The sequence below is a fragment of the Engraulis encrasicolus genome, chromosome 19 (assembly GCF_034702125.1).
Source record: "Engraulis encrasicolus isolate BLACKSEA-1 chromosome 19, IST_EnEncr_1.0, whole genome shotgun sequence".
Lineage (NCBI taxonomy): Eukaryota > Metazoa > Chordata > Actinopteri > Clupeiformes > Engraulidae > Engraulis > Engraulis encrasicolus.
In genome coordinates this window covers 24,607,116-24,627,115 of record NC_085875.1, presented here as the reverse complement: position 1 = coordinate 24,627,115, position 20,000 = coordinate 24,607,116, and the positions used below count along the sequence as shown (strand labels likewise).

The following is a 20,000-nucleotide window of genomic DNA, read 5'->3' as shown; positions in this document are numbered from 1 at the left end:
TTATATTCTCCCATATATGAGTGATTCTACGATTCGGCTGCGCTTTTAAGTCCATGGATTTTATTTGCCAATTCCACTAACTATTAACTGCGTTCAATGATAATTTGGACATTAGCACACATTTATCTTTCATATAATACAGATAGTGTAGACATGCCATTATTTCCCTCAGCAAGAATGAATATTTAATACTGGTTTTGGGCGTTTTCATGCCGTCCTGTTTTCCAAATGTCAGATTCAGTCTTCATATTAGCATGTAAAGAAACTTGTTTTGCCCAAGACGATTGCAAATGTTGATTTACAGTAATCATCACAATATGACAAAACTGTCAGAAAGACCACTGTCCTTTCCATTATACATGAAATTTGCCATTTTGTGTGTGTCCACGAAACTGTGTTAACCGTGTCATGGTCTGAAACCCCCTCCATAAATCAGTAATGGTTTGGTCTTAGGCCATACGAATAACATCACGTGATGTCATAACCTCTTTGGCAGGATATGGGAAGACTTTTTGGTAAGTTTTGAGCTCCATCCTTCCATAATTTAATCCATTCTTTTTCATGTTCTCATAGCGGGAAAATTGCCTGTCAACTGTGTTATCAACATATTCATAAGAATGTGAATTAGAAATCACATGTAGAAAAACACAGGTAAAGCATACAAATACATGAATTGATTAAGGTGTTGTGGTGGAACTTCTGAGGTCCTCAGTTAGCACAACACCATAAAAATGGCTGAAATGGCAAGCCGTGTTACCGTCAATGGTGTTACAATTAGCTATGACAGTTGAGGAGGAATATGTTTTTGCCAATTTATCTCCATATTGACAGACAAACAAACAAAATAATTTGTGTTCTAGGTAGATGGGTTTGTCTACTCAGTTTTTTCTCCTAAAAAAGTGCCGACTTGTTCCCCTGCACTGTTGACCGTAACACAGTTGAGTAATACGGTTGACTGTTTTGAAAGTGTTTTTGTGCTATTGATCCCTTATGTGTTGGAAAAATCCTATGAACAGACACTAGGGATTATCTCTGGAGAAGGAAGTCTTGTGTAAGGAGGGTTACTAAATTCAAATCAGACGTTACAGGGATTTATAATGAAAAATGTGTCAGTCTGTATCACAGTGAATCATAAAATCCTACTTATGAAGCTCAACAATCACATTTTCTATATCAGTTGCACAGATTAATGAAAACATTATTGTTAAGGGACATAAGTATGAGTGTCATTATCCCTGTCCTGTGGACTAGTGCTTTGGAGTTGGTCTTTTAATCTGAGGGTTGTAGGTCCAAATCCCACCTGAACTCTCCCTATACCTCCATCCAAGGCTGAAATGCCCTTGAGCAAGGTACCAAACCCCACATTGCTCTAGGGACTGTAATCAATATCTCAGTGCTCAGCACTGTAATCAATGGCTAAGTTGCTTTGGATAAAAGCGTCAGCTAAGTGTAATTGAATGGAAGGTAATAATGTCTTGAAGAAAGCATCCCTCTGGTTTTAGCCTTATCCATCATCTTGTGTATTTTGACATTGCTGCTGGCCAGGTGTTACAGTGTATGATTGATGATGAGTTTCATTCCTTAATGCCTTTCCTGTGTCCTGCAGCGTCTCTGTGTTCAGAGCTGAACCACCTGCATGCCACAACACTACTGCAATCTCCCCTACTCTGTGTCTTACAGCATCTTTGCGTTCGGAGCTGTATCACCTCCCCACTTCCTCTTGATGGCGCCACCTCTTGATGCTACAGTGTAATGACTGAGTCATTAATGCCCTCTGTGTTTTGCAGTGTCTCTTGCAGCGTCCCATCTGCTTCAGAGTGTAATGCTATAGAGCGGTCCCCAAACTTTTTCTGCCCATTGTTTGCAACCCCCACCCCCACATTCCAAACGCCTTATTTTTGTTGTTGCACATTTTTGTGAAAATTCACAGGAAAAGTTATTGTATGTATTAACTCTACAAGTGAACTGAGTCACTGACCAATTTTTGGAATTAGATAAACTGTTAGCCTGTGGATTTCCCATTTATTACACAAAGTTCTACTCTGTGCGACCCCCCTGCATTACCTCTGGGACTGGCCTGAGGGTCCCAACCCCAAGTTTGGGAACCACTGGGGTAATGATAGACGGCCATCAGTGTGATCCCTGTCCTCTATGTCTTGCAGCATCTCTACATGCAGAGCTGAACCACTTGAACACCAATGAATGTAATGCCTGTCCTGTCCTGTCGTGTGTGTGTGTGTGTGTGTGTGTGTGTGTGTGTGTGTGTGTGTGTGTGTGTGTGTGTGTGTGTGTGTGTGTGTGTGTGTGTGTGTGTGTGTCTTGCAGCATCTCTGCGTTCGGAGCTCAACCACCTGCACGCCACGGCGGTGGAGCACCTGAGACAGGTGCACCTGCAGGAGAACAAGGCGGCCAAGCTGGAGCTGGAGAACACGCTAGAACGCAGCAAGAACTTTGTGAGTGGAAGACACACACGCACACACACACACACACACACACACACACACACACACACACACACACACACACACACACACACACACACACACACACACACACACACACATACATACACACACACACGCACACACACACACAGCTGGAGAACATTGGAACACATCAAGAATTTAGTTTAGTAAAACCACTGTGTAATTTTCACACATTGATCCAGTCAAAACAACATGTATTTTGATCATTCTTGAGTGTGTGTGTGTGTGTGTGTGTGTGTGTGTGTGTGTGTGTGTGTGTGTGTGTGTGTGTGTGTGTGTGTGTGTGTGTGTGTGTGTGTGTGTGCGTGAGTGCACACGTGCATGCATGCGTGTGCGCGTGCGTGTGTTTGTGTGTGTGCACATGTGTGCGTGTGTGCGTGCTGGATTTTAAGCAGGATCTGTGCAGCTAAAATGGGAAGTTTAAAACTAAGCACTGCTGCTGACTGGAGTGTTCTCTTGAAAGGCAGCCTTCTCATGCATAATGTAGACACATCCAGTGGACCAACATGCCAGGCATCTTCATGCAGCATGCCAATGATAAAATGCATGGACCCGGTCTCCAAGTATATCCATATCTTGTGCTCGGTTATTTTGGAGAGTGTGTGTGTGTGTGTGTGTGTGTGTGTGTGTGTGTGTGTGTGTGTGTGTGTGTGTGTGTGTGTGTGTGTGTGTGTGTGTGTGTGTGTGTGTGTGTGTGTGTGTGTGTGTGTGTGTGTGTGTGTGTGTGCGTGCGTGCGTGCGTGCGTGCGTGTGTGTGTGTGTGTGTGTGTTTGTGTGTGTGTGTGCTTGTGTTTGTGTGGAATGTGAATTTCTGTGTGATTATATATGTGCGTGGAAAGGAAGTTTTTCTGTGTATGTGTGTGTGTGTGGGGGGGGGCAGTCTGTGGCAGAGTGAGAGCAGAGCAGAGTAGAGCAGAATAGTTTAATAAGCACATTAGAGGGTTCCGTCTCTGTCTCCGTCTCCGTCTCCGTCTCCGTCTGCGTTCCGTCAGTTCCGAGGGGTTTGTTTGTTGTGGAACACCCGATTGCAGGGGTGGATCAATCCATTTTGGGGCCCTAGGCAAAATATAAGCATGTGGACCTCAAAAGTCATTATATAAACATACAATTATTTGATTTGGTGCTATTTTATTGTTTTGTCTCATATATCTTCGATTACTTTACATAAGTTACATATTAAGATCAGGCCTATTTTTTGTGTTTACCGTGACTGGTGTGACAGTTGGGGGGCCCAGTGGAGAGCAGATTTGGTTGGGGCCCTAGGCAATTGCCTAGGTTTGCCTAATGGAAAGTCCAGCTCTGCTTGAGTGCTCTTATGGCCGCCAAGCAGCCACACACAGTAATTGTGAGCTCTTATGCATGAGAGACGTCCATTGAGACATACGCGCCTGGATCCAGTTAATAGGACAAAACCACACTAACTTCCATCTTGGCTGTATGATAGGCTACATCTACTCTACAATCTGATTTTTTTAATGTAAATATTTTCTGTGTGTGTGTGGACGGGGGAGTATGTGCATTTGAGGGTGGGTATTTTTAATGTATTTCTTGTATAATTTGGACCCTCAGTCTGTGTATAAAGTTTATTATGTAAATGCAGTATACTGTAGCTATCCACCCATCCACTGGCCTTGCCAGACTTCCACGCCTCGCGGCGCCCTTCCACAGCCATTCCACGTTCTGTCTGGGATGGGTGTTCTGGGAGGACCAGTGTTTGGTCTTGTTACCTTTGTGGATATATGAGTTACTTAAACTTTAAAATTTTAAGTTTTCTTTTTTATATATATTTTTGGGCTCTTTGGCCTCTATTGGTGGACAAGACAGTTTAGACTCTAGACTCTAAACTTTAGAGGGAAACAGGAAATTGGCTGGGAGAGAGAGATGGGGAAGGTTCTGCAAATGACCGTAATTGAACCAATTAGATATATAAGTTATAAATTAACATGGAAATGAATTTAATTTTTACTACTCAAATATGCACTAGACAACCAGCAAATCAGTGAACATGGGGAGGGAAGAGGGTGGCGGGGTGCATTTTAAACTTCAACGGCATTCAGCCTTCCCATTACTAATCGTTTTTCAATTCTGCTGTTCCAGACACCTCTGTAGGAATGAAATTAATACGAGGGGGTGGTAAGAGCAGTCCAACTCCAGGTCAGGATTTCTGTCAGGCAGGCTAGACTGAGGGCAAGGAGCAAAAAAACGATGAGGAAAGATCTGAAAATGGCCAGACAATGACAGGGCTAATCTAGACAGTTTCAATAAGACTTTCAATAAGGCCGAAGGACAGAACCGGTCTCATCTTAGATTAAAACTCTGGGGGCAGAGGGTTTCATCATAGATGATACGTTAACGCCACAGGAAATGAAATGGCTGCCTTTGATGAAGCCGAGGATAAGAGACTTGATGAGGGTTTTTTCCCTTCAATTTTATATCCACTCTACAAAGTCTTACATTCAGGTAGAACTCCCTCATTCTCTCTCTCTCTCTCTTGCTCTTTTGCTCTTTCTCTCTCTCTCTCGCTCTCTCTCTCCTTTTTCTCTTTTTTCCCCTGCTTTGTCTATTATTCTCTCTCATTCTCTTTCTCTCTATCTATCCCTTGCCTTTCATGTCTACCCGTCGCTATTTAATGAAACAGCACAATGGTGTGTCTTTTTTATGTGACCTAGTTAAATGTTTTGTTCGCCTCCGGGGGATGGAAAGGAAAGGAGATCTGCTTTTGGTGAGCAGATTTTAAAACGGTCTAATTCAATCAACCGCACTGCACACCACAGATGATTGGGCCTCTCAGCTAATTTTATTTCTGGACGAAGGGTGAGGAGGACAGGAAGATTAATCATTTGTCTTTTCTGGCAGTGCCAGGACGGGACAGAGACAGGCAGATGAGCTGAGGTTTCCATGGTGTTGTGAGCAAGTGTGTCTATTTTGCTTAGTCTGTCCTTCTGTTCTACTCCTGTCTGAAGTGTCCTTGAGCAAGGTTATGGAACTGCTTACGGCCCATGGCATGCTGATTTAATGACTTGCGCGACCTTGCTGTTTTTGAGATGGTGGTACTGTATGAGGGTCAGTGACTTGTCAGCAGTAGCACACGTCAGGGCTGCGCAACAACAGCCAGTGCCACTATTGTATGGATTTTTTTTAGTTTGTTTGTTTTTAGTGGACCATCTTAGAAGCATATTCATTGCAGTATATCAACCACCAGTTACTAATTCATTTACGGGCATTGAATGCCGTTTCTCCACCTGACGTCTGAGCCCCAAAAACAACGTCTTGTCACCCAACAAACAAACGTGTCTGTTTTGTTTTGCATACATGTCATTCTTTGTGCACAGTACATTTGTAGTGTTAACCCAACACCTACAGAGTTGATCATCTACTACAGACGTGGGCAAATTCAGGCCCGGGGGCCACATGCGGCCCGCTCGGCCATTTCATGCGTCCCTCAGAGCCTTTCCAAGAACAAAATGCAGATTCACATGGTCACTCATTCTTCAATGCGCTACCTAAAACAAGGGTCTTGGAAACATAAGATTACAAAAGTCTACATCTAGATACAATTAGCAGGAATGGCATAACTGACAATGGTGTAATTATGTTGGCGTACACCATTTCTTATTATTGGCACGGGCAAGTTGCCTACAACATCCGGCCCTTTGGTCAACTTTCTAAACCCAATGCGGCCCTTGAGCAAAAATAATTGCCCACCCCTGATCTACTAGCTAGAGTGTATTTGGTCCCAGAGTACTCTCTAAGTGTGGAATTAGCACTGCATTTTTACTGCGTGACATTCACTCTGTAACTTGTGTCAGAGGAGGTAGAACAGCGAGGCTCACCCCGGGGTTAAAGGTTCCACCTCATCCAGGTGAATTTGGCAAGCGGCCTACCAAGTGTCCTTGAGAAAGACACTGAGCCCCATCCTCCATGCTGTCTGTGATTCAGGCAGGAGGCAGCCAGATGGAGAAGTCAGAAGGTGTCATTTGTCCTGCACAGATGTGCCATTCCTCTTTTTTTTTGCAATGACGCGAAGCGAAACAGGTATAAATGTCAACCTGTTTCAGGCAGAAAACCAACACCCCCTCCAAAAACATATTGTATGTTTATGCCTGTGCACCAGGAACTTACCTATACCAGCTTTAAATGCATTGATTCGAAGGTGCCTGATGTTAATAGGTAGGGTTTAGAGGTAGAGGAGGAGGTAGAGGTTATACAATATTTCAGCTCCTCCTGTCCAGTCTGAAGTGTCCTTGAGTAAGGTCACTGAACTGCTTATGGTTCCTGATTTCAAAAGTTGCACGACATAGCTGTGTTTGATATGGTGGTGTGAAAGAGTGTGTCTTGTATTTTTCTGCACGCAGTTGCCATTCGTTGTAATATTCGTTCTTGTGACTGTAGCAGTCATGGGTGAGCAGTTAGGGCGTCAGAATTGTATCCCAAAGGTTGCCGGTTCGACTCCCGACCCGCCAGGTAGGTGGGGGGAGTAATTAACGAGTGCTCTCCCCCATCCTCCTCCATGACCATTGAGGGCTGCCCCCTTGCACGGGTGAGCCATAAATGCAATTTCGTTGTGTGCAGTGTTCACTTGTGTGCTGTGGAGTGCTGTGTTACAATGACAATGGGACTTGGAGTTTCCCAATGGGGCTTTAACTTTCACTTATCACCCAGTGAGCAGACGCAACGTCTTCTGATTGGCTGAGCAGGTGTCCTTTATTCCCCGGTAGCAGGACACCTATGATGTCATGCGGGCGTGCGGGCGTCCAAGTTGCTTCTTCTCTAACTTTCTGGCGAAGTGCCGTTACTAGTTCTATCGCATCTGGTTGTCTAGTCAAGACCGCGTCGTTAGTTCTATCGCATCTGGTTGTCTAGTCAAGACCCCGTTACTAATTCTATCGCATCTGGTTGTCAAGTCAAAAACCCAGTCGTCAATTCTATCGCATTTGGTTGTCAAGTCACCAACATTCTGCGCGCGTCCTTACATGCCTCCGATAGAGGCGCGTCTCACTAAATTAGGAAGTGGTGCCCATGGCAACGTACAAAGCGCAGTGGTGAATCTACTTTCTCACGAAGCCTTACATCAACATATTAATAAATGAATACTTAAATGCTGGTAACCGGGTGATAAGCGGAATAGCGGCCTTCGAGGTGTCCCGATATCAAGGGAAAATGGACTTGGCGAAGCGAACAGCCCTTCGGCTGCGCCGTCGGGCTGTTTAGAACGCTCCGCCTCGTCCATTATTTCCCTTGATATCGGGACACCTCGTCGTCCGCTATTCCATACTTTCACAAGAGGTAGACGAGTGAGGCTCACCTAAGTTCAGTTCCAACTCCTCCAGATCAATGTGGTCTTCAGAGAGACCGAACTCCATCCTGCTCCTGGGGATCATCCAGGAGAAAGACAGACAGATGGACAAGTCAATGTGTCTCGTTTGTTTTTTGTGCACATGTCATTGGTCCTGTTGACAGAGGCACGAATTAAAATGCTCTGGGGCCCCTAGGCTACAGGTTGCTGTGGGCCCCCCCCTGGAAGGCAAATTAACTACATTTGCGAACTAGGAAATCAGCTTTGGAGAAGAGTAGATTAAAAACTGTATTCAGCATGACGGATGAATTTTTCAATATTGAACAATTCTGCAATTTTGTTTTACTTTTTAACAATTTGGGGCCCCTTGGTGGGTGGGGGGGGGGGGGGGGGGGTTGGCTAGGCTGCAGCCATATCTAGCCTGTGTGTTAATCCAGCCCTGGATGTATGCTCTGTTGACTGTGGCACAAGAGCTGTAAGGCTGACGTTTTTCCGGTCCCATCTCTTCTAGACAAGCGTTTGGCAAGTGTCCTGGAAAGTGTCCTTGCCCAGAGAAAGACACTGAACGCCATCCTGTTCTATGTGAACCAGATGGGAGATATGAGGTAGACAGTAAAAAAACACTGTGTTAATTCAACACCCAGAGAGTCCATTTAACATCTTCTACTGAATTTTACACACTGCATTTTACTTTGTACGGTAGATGGAGTCACCCAGGTGAGCCTACTCTATTTCAGCTCCTCCTGTCTTGTCGGAGGTGCCCTTGGGCAAAGTCACTGAACTCATTACAGCTCCTGTTGTGTACTGATTAACATCCCACACTGTAAGAAAACTGTGTGTGCGGCTCATCTGCTGTTCATCTGTTCATCTCTTGAGATATGAGATGTGGCCGGCCACATGAAAACAGGTTGCAAGTAGACTTGGGGGCGTATTGAGCCCATAATCTTTTCTGATAGTGCAGAGGAGTCTAAGTCTTACAATGATACGTACTTTACACTTGGAAAAGTGGTGATATCTAATGAATGTGTGACCTTTTGGATTTGTTCAGAGAATTCAGCTCTGAAAGTTCCTCTTGCCTATACAAAAGACATACAGCTAGCCGCTGTAAAGAAAAAATGTATGCCTTTAATTTATGGTTTTGAGGCATTGAGTAGCTTCTTGAAGACAGCAACTCTAATTGTGAGTTGTGCATTTTAACTTGCCTGCTCTCGCCGAAAAGGATCCAGAGAAGTTACGTGGTATAGATGCCATAACACATGTCCTTTATCATTGTCTGCACAGGAGCAGGAGCTGTACGGGCAGATCTCGGACCTGCAGAAGGAGGTGAGCTGCCGTAAGAAGCGCATTGTGGACCTGGACCACGAGATCCACTCCCTGAACGAGACCATCAGCGCCCTCACCAAGGAGCTGGAGATCAAGGGCAAAGAGGTGCTGCGCATTCGCAGCGAGGCCAACCTGCAGATCAGGTGAGATGATATTGCATTGCACTACATCACTTCATATTATAGTGCAGTGTGTTCTATTACACTACCTTATATTACATCCCATTACATTACTGTATTCACTCAGAATCCTACAGCATTCTGTTACCTAGCGTACTAATACTGCAATGAAGCACACTTTAAATCGCCGAAAATAGCATACTTTGTATCAAGTACAGTCGTCAAAAGTACACTTTAAGTATATGTGTTTTCACCTGGGTTTATATGGTGATTATTACAAAAGAATAAAAAGTTCATCAGTGTTGGAGTGCTCTTCATTCAGACCCCTTCTACACAGTGCTTACTTTTACAGCGCTTTCTGGCCAAAGGTCCAAGACAGTTGAAAATTAGGAGGCCATGCAATCAGACTGCAAATTACTATAATCATGATTAATTATGGAATAATTGCTCTGCCATAATTGTGGGGTAATTCCAGTTCTAGTTCTATATGCACTCTTATCTACTGCTTCCTGTGCATCTGTTGGTTGTTTCAAATGGCACACAGTAAAAAAAATGGGGTGACTATATTTCAGCGTAATCTCCTATAAATCTGGATAAAGAAGACACTTTGGAGTCAAATCACTCATTGGAGGCAAAAGTCAGTGTAAAGTTCAGCAGGTGGCCAGTGTAGTAATAAAACTTTTACCATACGTCTGTTTCTTTGAGTTGGAAACAGACCTGGGCTGTGCTCCATTTACAAAAGAGCAGTGCATGTGTGCCCGGTGTAGCAAACTCAAATGACCGATGAGGACGGACACTGACTGATGAAGCCTGAGTATTGAACTGACATATCGGCAGGCGTGACTGGTGTGCACAGTTGGAAACGATTAGCCACGGCCTGAAAATATATTCATTTCACCTCCACATTCTCTCCTCCGTCTGTCCTTGTCTGTCTGCTGCCCTTGTGGGTTAGCTTTGCTCGGCCACTCAAGTTACGTAAAAAAGCAGTCCTTGACATTGTTGAACAGCTCTTGAATGGCAATACATGATTGTAGTGACTGAATTGAATGGGTGTTGTGTGTGTGTGTGTGTGTGTGTGTGTGTGTGTGTGTGTGTGTGTGTGTGTGTGTGTGTGTGTGTGTGTGTGTGTGTGTGTGTGTGTGTGTGTGTGTGTGTGTGTGTGTGTGTGTGTGTGTGTGTGTGTGTGTGGGCAAAACGGAAAAGTAGCTGAGGATATGTAGTCAGAGTCAAAATAAAGGTTCTAGATACTAATTACAGCACTTGAATGCCAATACAACTGTACACAAATATGTACAATTTACACTTTTATCGTGTAGGCTATTTCATGACTGTAAGTACGTGTAGCCTATATCTGTATGATTGCACTTAACATCTGCCCTATCATTGCTGTGTATTCTGTCATGTTTTGTGTTATGTGTTATGTGGCAGCTTATGTGCATACCCAGGAATAATTTCCCGCAGAACTGAATAAATTAATCTTGAAGCTCTTGTTAAATAAATATATGGTTTGCACCATACCAGCAGCGAACGTGTTGTTCAGGTATGACAGCATGACTCAAAGACCAGTGCATTACATAAGAGTCACTAAACAATGGGCCCTTCTCAAAACCTAGGACAGTGCACTTCCAAGTGTCAGCCTAATGTCACACCCAGTGATTGGATACTCTTTGGTGAACTCTACGGAATATCCAATCACTGGGTGTGACTAATAAAGAGTAGGCCTATCCAATCACTGGGTGTGACTGATTAGGCTGATACACTTGGAAGTGCACTATCCTAGGTTTTTAGAAGGGCCCACCGTGTATGCTTCATCAAGGACAGAAATGCTTTCATCTGGACTAGTAATCTGGCCGGTGGGCCGACAGTCCCCAAGGGCCGTTACTGTTGTTGTTGTGGTTGTTTTCCTGGGGGTTGGCCCACACATTAGAGAGGGAGGCCCATTGGGCCATCACCAATATAGACAGTGGATTCAGCCAGTGAAGATATCGTATGAAAGTGGCCGGTCTATGCCAAAAAATGCCAGAGCCACTTTTCTGTCCCAGTCCAGCCCTGCTACGAGGATACACAATAATTCAAAAACATGAGTACAGATTAATGGGAAAGAGCAGAGAGGGGACAGCGCTGAAACTGGCTGTAGGAAGTGTACAGCACATAACATTATTGCATTCCTTTTGCATAGCACTTAGCAGGCGCTTTGATCCAAAATGACTTACAAAAGAGGCCACACACAGAAAGAAAGCAAGTTGCCGTGTAGTATACTGTGAGCATGCTGATACACAGATGTAGATATGTGAGGGGGGCCAGCTGATTTCACAGAGAGAACGCGTCCCTGAGGGAAAAAACGATGACTCAACTTGGGCGATGAAAGATCTTTCTAAGTACAGATATAAATACTGCATACAGATCTCCCCCTGGGATATGGAGAAGGGTGCCTCCAAAAGCAATCGGCTTATTTATAGCTTTTCCAAAATAGGAGAGGACACTCACAAGACGGCCGGCCGGACTGCAGACCGCTTTCATGCCGCGCTAACGCTAATCCACCTTTGGTTATGCAACAAAAATGTGACAGCCTGGGGGACTTTTAATGGTGCCGTCGGCAAGCTGTTTTTAGTTAGTTATTCTTCCTTGAGCAACTGCCATGTGATTTTGAAAGTAGTTCATAAAACAGACAATTCAGTGGCAAATAAATCAATAATAGCAAAATCGAATTCTTTAGCTCCCTCCAAAACTGTAGTCGTGTTTACAAAAATGGCAGTGCTCCCTTGTTGTGCTAGCCGATCAGAGGGCAGCTGCCTGTTTATTCTTCTTGACAGATAATTATAATTCAGTTGTTTCCTGAATCTCTGTTTAGATTTTTTTGTATAAGAATTACTATGTAGACAGACAGCAGTTACTGGAAAATATTTAGGTTGAGGTCACTTGCACAACTTAGAGGGGACGGGGTTTCGAGAATGTGGAGTAGGGTTTTTGGAAGGGAATATTTTTTTTATTTTATGTCTAAAACCCAGAATTTCTTCAGTCTGACCTCTTTGCACAGATGGGCCCGCCAGTGGACCCATTCCCATAGGCTATTCCTGAAAAGACTCAACTACATCATAACAACATTGCTATGACATTATAATTTTGGTGGCATTAAGGTTGTAACAGAGACTCGCAAAGGGGTCAAACTGTTCTGAACTTCCTAAACCCCAGAATCCAGTGTGTACATATGACAATCGAATAACTTGTTGTCAGCTGCTTTAATGATGTGTTTAATACAAATTGTAAGCTGTTTGCGCATCGTTAATCAGTTGTCATCTCGTAATTAGTGAATGACTTAATTGATGCATGGATGGATGGATGGATGGATGGATGTTTGGAGGGTTAGATGAATACATCGTAGCTTGACCATTCTGCCCCACATAATAAAAAAGGCAATTGTTACACGTTTTGTCAAAGCTGTGCAATACGTGTCACATTGATTTGTGTCACATTCTTTCAGTTATCACAATGTATTGTTTTCAATGCATTTGGCCTGTGCTCATTAAAAATGACAAGTGTTTCCCTAATCACGTGCAAGGATTTTTTTAGAACGCCATGCCTTCAGAGACCTACGGCTATAGCTCCAGATGAATGTTTGTGGAGGAGGGCGGAACTCATTTATGTGGCGAGAGTCAGGTTACTCAAATAGTACCCCCTTGACTAGATCTACTTAACACTACACACAGGTAATTACCTTGTTGATATTTTCAAATGACAGGTCTTGACTGATGATGGTGCTGCTCTCTCTCTCTCTCTCTCTCTCTCTCTCTCTCTCTCTCTCTCTATCTCTCTCTCTCTCTCTCTCTCTCTCTCTCTCTCTCTCTCTCTCTCTCTCTCTCTCTCTCTCTCTCTCTCTCTCTGTGTGCATGCGTGTGTGCATCCAGAGCGCACGAGCAGGATCTGACCAAGCGGCATGAGCGGGACATTGGCGAGCTGAGTGCCAACCACAGCCGGGAGAAGCACATCATGCTGTCAGACTTCAACAAGGCCCAGGAGGTCCTCAAGGACAAGATCGCCGCCCTACAGATACTGTATGACTCTTTATCTATTTATTTATAATATAATTATAATATCGACGATGCTTACTGTTATGTAGGAAGGGAGGAGTCACTGGAGCATCTCAGATGTAGAAGATTGAGCTGCTTTTATTTAGAGCAGCAGAAACACGTCTTCATCAGAGTCAAGAGTTATGTGTTTATTGCGTGCTGAACGGTAATTTGTAAGATGTCAGTAAGAAATATTGTATAGGTTCTCAAGGGCAAGATTGCGTCCCTACAGATACTGTACAATTAGGCCTATTTATTAATTATTTTAATGAATAATAATAGTAATGATAATAATGATAATAATGATAATAATCACCTCAAATGCATGTCACAAAACTTTATTCCGACCAAGATAATTATTATATATTTAATATTATATATTATATTATATATAGTATTATATATACTTAATGTGTAAGTGGAGGGAGCCCTTCAACAAAACTCAATACACCACCACCTGGTGAATTTCCATCCAAGACGTTCACATTAAGCTCCGGCTCCTTATTTAGGCTACCGAGCCTGCCTAAATCATTCACTTCAGTGATAAAGCACTTAGCGCTAGTAATAATAATGAATAGCCAGGTTAATTGCACCTGTGGATCACAAACCTTAGGAATTTGTTGATGTCATCTTTTCCCCATCAATTACACCTTTGACCCAAAGTGCCATCATTAGGTTAATGTGCCTTTTAAACATTAATTAATTTCAAAGTAGGCAACTTGGGCACGACAGTGAAAACACCAACAGGAGATTAAACACCTCTGCAATTGATGCTATTAGCATTGCATCCATGCTTCATTAGCGGTAATCATAAGGGGGAAGTGAGGTGTTTTCCAAGTGATTTGGCCCAGGACGGGAGCAGTGAAGTGAGGGGGTACCTCTTACAGGTGAAACTGGTCCTGGACGAAAGGTGTAGACGAGAGATAACAGGAGCAGAGCTGTTAAGTTCGGCACGTCTGCATTTTATTTGTGTGTGTGTGCTTTGTTGACGCACCGCACCCAAGCAGGCAGCAGATGCGGGACCCATAAGAGATTACATGCCCTCTCAGCAGGAAAGTCTGCCAGCCTCTGTCCAGGAAACTCCTGTTTTGTGCCTAAGCATGCAGGCTTATTTCTGGTTCTGGTAAAAAAAAAAAAAACGAGTGGAACCAACAATGAACCATGACCCAGTACTGGACTGGACCTGCAAAATGGTTCAGGCATTTTTGGCATAGACCAGCCCCCTGCTTTTACATAATCATGATTAACTTAGTCCACGGTCTGTTTGAAATAGACTAATGGGTCACCCCATCCAAAATTGAGGGCTCGTCCCTCAGAAGAAAAAAAAGGATCAAGAAATAACTGCATCTGCCCTCGAGGACCGTCGGCCCACCGGGAAAATGCCATGTATGCCAGATTACCAGTCCACCCCTGCCATGACCTGTCTGTCGCGTGTTGCTTGCTGTGCATAAAATATACTTATTGCAATTTTTACCTTATGCCTATGTTACTTTAATCGTTTCATACTTATGACTTTATCCTTTGTGCTTTTACCTATTGCGTTTTGCATTTAATTTGTTTCGTTATATTGAAGTGCCTCAGTGTAAGAAATTAGCTTTGCCAATAAGCTCTCCTTGCTGATTTTTTGTAACATTTCTGTATATATTTTGCACTTTATAGGCTTGCCTTTTTCAGTTCTGGTGGACCTGTGAACCATTACAGATGTTTTGGTGCCATACATAGATACATGCATTGTACACTCACATCTTTCATCTTTAGGAAAATCATTTTGTTTAATTTTCCATTATTATATTGGGCATGTTTGTCCTTGTTTGTGTGTATTTAGGCTGGAGGGTACGGAGGACAAGTTTTTTCAGTTCTGGTGGACCTGTGAACCATTACAGATGTTTTGATGCCATACATACATTGTACTACTCACGTACTTCATCTTTAGAAAAATACGTGTATGTATTTTTTAATTTTCCATTATTATTTGTTTGTGCGTATTTAGACTGGAGGGTACGGAGGACAAGTTCCGTAACCGCGAGAGCCGTCCCGAAGACCTGCACGTGATCGCAGAACTGAAGCAGATGGTGTCCGAGAGGGAGGCCCTGGTGAAGAAACTGGTAGTAGGTATTCAACACGAGCACCGTTTGCTTTCTTTCTTTTCTTTCTTTCTTCGTTATTTCAATAACATACTGTTATAAAATGTTATACAGAATGATCAAATATAGCCTACAGTCAATGCAACGTGAAGAGCGAGAGGGCTTGGTGAAGAAACTGGTAGTAGGTATTCAACCTGAGCACCGTTTGCTTTCTTTCTCTCTTTCCTTATTCTTTATTTCAATAGGCAAGAGTATTGTTGCGCTCTAGATGTTTCGAAAAAATAACTAGGTGCGTTGACCCAAAAAAAGTAAGGTACAAAGTTGGAGCAGGTTCACACACTAAACAAGACACTAAGGTCAAGAGAGGAGTTATTTTACCCTTCTCTGACTAAAATAAAATAACTCCTTGCTTGACCTTAGTGTCTTGTTTAGTGTGTGAACCTGCTCCAACTTTGTACCTTCTTTATTTCAATAACATCATGTTATAACATGTTTTACAGTATGACCAAATATACTATCAATGCAAAGCAAAGAGAGAGGGAGTTTGGAGAAGAAACTGGTAGTAGGTATTCAACCTGAGCACCGTTTTCTTTCTTTCTTTCTTTCTTTCTTTTCTTTCTTTCTTCTTTCTTTCTTTCTTTCTTTCTTTCTTTCTTTTCTTTCTTTCTTCTTTATTTAACATAATAACATAACATAATGTTGTAAAATGTTTTACAGTATGATCAAATATACTATCAATGCAAAGCGAAGAGGGGGAGGCCCTGGTGAGCAAACAGGTAGTAGGTATTCAACCTGAACACCGTTTTCTTTATTTCAATAACATAGTGTTATAAAATGTTACACATTATGATAAAAATATACTACCAATACAAACAAAGAGAGAGGGGCCTTGCCGAAGAAACTGTTAGTACGTAGGTATTCAACTTGAGCTATGCTTTCTTAATTTTAGTAACAGAATACTATAAAATGTCAGCCTTTCATTGTTTTTTTGATAGATAACATAATGCATTTTGGGGGGGCTTTTGCCCCTACACACCACAAGTCTATGTAGTGTTTCATACTTAGGGGTTTTTCACACCTGGTCCCCTTCAGCCATAAAGGTGAACTCAGATCTGTGACTCACCATTTTCTGCACTCCAACGAGAACTCAGACCCCTGGGAAGTTAATCGTACTGAGACCTTTGCTGACATGGTCTCAGTACTGTTCGCGTAGGTGTCCTTACAAGTTCCAACATGGGACTAGGTGTAATCTCTTAAGTAGAGCTCTAGAGGACTGGGTGTGATGCAAAAGAGGACTGACACACCATAAAAGTCTAACGGGACCAGAGTGAGCGGACGGTTCTTTTTGTCACTGTATGTTTGTGGTCATGACATGGCAAAATGTTAACATTTCCAATGGGTATAAATACTTAGGCACTGTATAACTGAAGTACTCATTTAGCATACTTTTAGTTGAACTCTGAACTGATTTATCAGCGTTATAAAAGGGATGTCCGAAAATAGAGATAGTTCCGCATACCTCCAAACCCAGGCTCCTGTTTAACATCATCATTGGTTTAAAAAGGTGCACACACACATTCGGCACACCTAAAACATTAATTTAAAAAGGGAGCCAAAATACGCCAAACATTCTTCCTGGAGCCCAAGTGCGTAAGTGCACTGTGTATTGCTCCATTGAGACAGTGCCAATGACATAAAAACACAAAGTGCTCTCCATTTGAATGCATTACACAAATGAGAATGTTGACATTAGTTGTAGCATGGCATTTCACTTAATCAAAGACTATTCTTTCTATACTCCTCTTCTCTTCTCTTCTCTTCTCTTCTCTTCTCTTCTCTTCTCTTCTCTTCTCTTCTCTTCTCTTCTCTTCTCTTCTTTCCCCTCCTCTTCTATTCTCTTCTCTTCCACTCTGTTCTAGTCGATTCTGTTCTAATCTTCTCAGTTCTCTACTGTACTATGCTCGCTCTACTGTAATGCAATTAATAATTTTCCATATTTATGCTCTCTTTATTTTACCACGTACAGTACATGCAGCCAGCTACAGTGCTATGAACTTTTATCTCTCTAGAATCATGATGACGTGAGTGGTATTTAGCACAGAGGTGTTTCTCATGCTGCCTGCATTCATGTACTTTCACATGTGATGACGTTGGCATGATTTGATTGGGCCTTTTGTACGTACGTTCACATGTGATGACGTGGACATTATTTGATTGGGGCTTTTGTCTTGTGGTATTCATGTTCAGGATGATAAGAAGTTCTATCAGCTGGAGCTGGTGAGCAGGGAGACGGGCTTTAATAAAGTGTTCAACGCCAGCCCCAACGTAGGCGTGATCAACCCACTCATCAAGGTAAAAGCCACAGTACAGTAGATGCTGCCTGTCCTCTCCTCTCTTTCCTCTCCTCTCCTCTAACTTGTCCTACCACCTCCACTCGTCCTCTCCTCTCCTCTCCTCTCTTTCCTCTCCTCTCCTATAACTTGTCCTACCACCTCCACTCGTCCTCTCCTCTCCTCTCTTCTCCTCTCTTTCCTCTCCTCTCCTCTAACTTGTCCTACCACCTCCACTCGTCCTCTCCTCTCCTCTCCTCTCCTCTCCTCTCCTCTCCTCTCCTCTCCCTCTCTCCTCTCCTCTCCCTCTCTCCTCTCCTCTCCTCTCCTCTCCTCTCTTTCCTCTCCTCTCCTCTCTTCTCTTTCCTCCTCCCCTCCTCTCCTCTCCTCTTCTCTCTTCTCCTCCCTTCTCCTCTCCTCTCCTCTCCTCTCTCTCCTCTCTCTCCTCCTTTCCTCTCCTCTCCTCTCCTCTCCTCTCCTCTCCTCTCCTCTCCTCTACCTTCTCCTACCACCTCCTCTCCTCTCCTTTCCTCTCCTCTCCTCTCCGCCTCCGTCTCCGTCCTACTCTCTCTAACAGGCAGCTTTGCTAAGTGCCTTACATACTGCTACAAATGCTCCAGTAATGTATTCACACACTATCAGTACACTTTCACACATTCATCGCAAATACACAAGTCAACACAGCACATTTTCAGGACACACACACACACACACACACACACACACACACACACACACACACACACACACACACACACACACACACACACACACACACACACACACACACACACACACGCGCGCGCGCACGCACGCACGCACGCTAAACACACACAACCCCATTAAATATCCTTCTGTGTCCATGGCCTAGTTTAAATCACTGTATCTCTGTCTGTGTTGATTCTGAACAGATTCCTCTAATTAACCATGAACACCTCTACACAGTACATTATGCAGAGGCAATGCAACACGACTCTGCGGTACAAAGGCAAAGTGCAGTAATTACATACTTCAAAAGACAGACATTCACCACCGCACACTTATTTGACTTTTTGCTCGAACTGTTGCAGTAATTACATATTTTTCATATTTTGTTGAGTTTAGACTGAAAATAGTCTTCATAATAACACCTTTATCTTGTGACAAAGCCTTATGGTCCAAAATGTGTCCGGTATAGATGTTGCTTTGTCAGATTGCTAATAACTACTCTATCCACTGTAACACCAATACTTCGAAGGCCTTGTTCTCAGTTTCAGTGTTGGCATAGTTACTGCACTTTGCCTTTGTATAGCAGAACTGTAGGCGCAATTAGAGTGTTACGTACTGTAAATTCATGTCCTCTGTGTTGAGATAACACTGCAATTTTTACTGTGTACAGATGTTTGCATAATGTGAGCCAATGCGTTGTAGTTGTTCCTAATGCCTCTGCATCCATTCTAATGGGCCTGTCCCCTGCATGTCAACCCTTTACTTTTGCCCCTACGGTTCATCTAACTAGCTTTCCTTTTTTTGGTTGTGTAGTTGCAATGTAAGCTCTATGTCTGTTTGTTTGTCTGTAAGTAAGTATGTATGTATGTATGTTTCGTTTGTTCGTTTGTGTGTATGTGTGCCATTGTATGTGGCTATGATTTAGACCGTGTGAAGATTCCGTCATCAGATTCTACTTTGCTTTCCAAGCCATTATGTGTCACTAACTGTTCGTTCACATTGGCACCCTCTGTTGATGGTTGATGGAAGGTATGTCTGACAGAATGGGGGTTGCCTTTTTGTGAGTCACATTCATACACACGGTCTGATTGGCTGACGAATCTGCCACAATCGTGAAAAATGAAAAATCACGAATTCTTGGCGGAGGGGACGGAGCTGACAGTCCCCACAATGCATTTCGCGTCTGCCCATGAAAAGTGGGCGGACGGGTCTGTCAATAGTCAGTGCCAATGTGAATGCCAGGTAACAATATAACATAGCTTGTTCGTGAGGGATTCCTCATTTTGATTCACTGTGTTCGGAGTGGAACTTTTTCTTTAAAATAAATACATTTTAAAATCTAATCTAATAATAATTCAACTAAAAGCTATTATAACTACTCAGTACTCACTCACTCTAGTCCTCCGATTCCCCTTTTTATTTCTTTTTTTATTACTTTGCTTTTGTTTTTTGTTTGTGTCCCTTTTTTCGATGTAGCAAAAGGGTAAAAAGTCCGGTAGCCGGTTCGTCAGCGCTCCAAACCTAAGTGTTGTGGAAGCCGAGGGTGGCTCTGGTTCGGGTTCGGGCTTGGGTTCGAGCTCGAGCTCG

The 20,000-nt window shown here is 43.2% G+C and overlaps 1 protein-coding gene across 1 annotated transcript in view; it reads left to right on the top strand.

The window, feature by feature from the left end:
• Positions 1-20,000, top strand: part of fam184aa (family with sequence similarity 184 member Aa) — a 102,282-nt gene that overhangs the window by 78,740 nt on the left and 3,542 nt on the right. Inside the window, exons 16-20 of the mRNA XM_063224097.1 lie at positions 2,326-2,453; positions 9,064-9,248; positions 13,130-13,276; positions 15,282-15,399; positions 17,623-17,727. Coding sequence (XP_063080167.1) covers positions 2,326-2,453; positions 9,064-9,248; positions 13,130-13,276; positions 15,282-15,399; positions 17,623-17,727 — 683 coding nt within the window. The remainder of the gene's footprint in view (positions 1-2,325; positions 2,454-9,063; positions 9,249-13,129; positions 13,277-15,281; positions 15,400-17,622; positions 17,728-20,000) is intronic.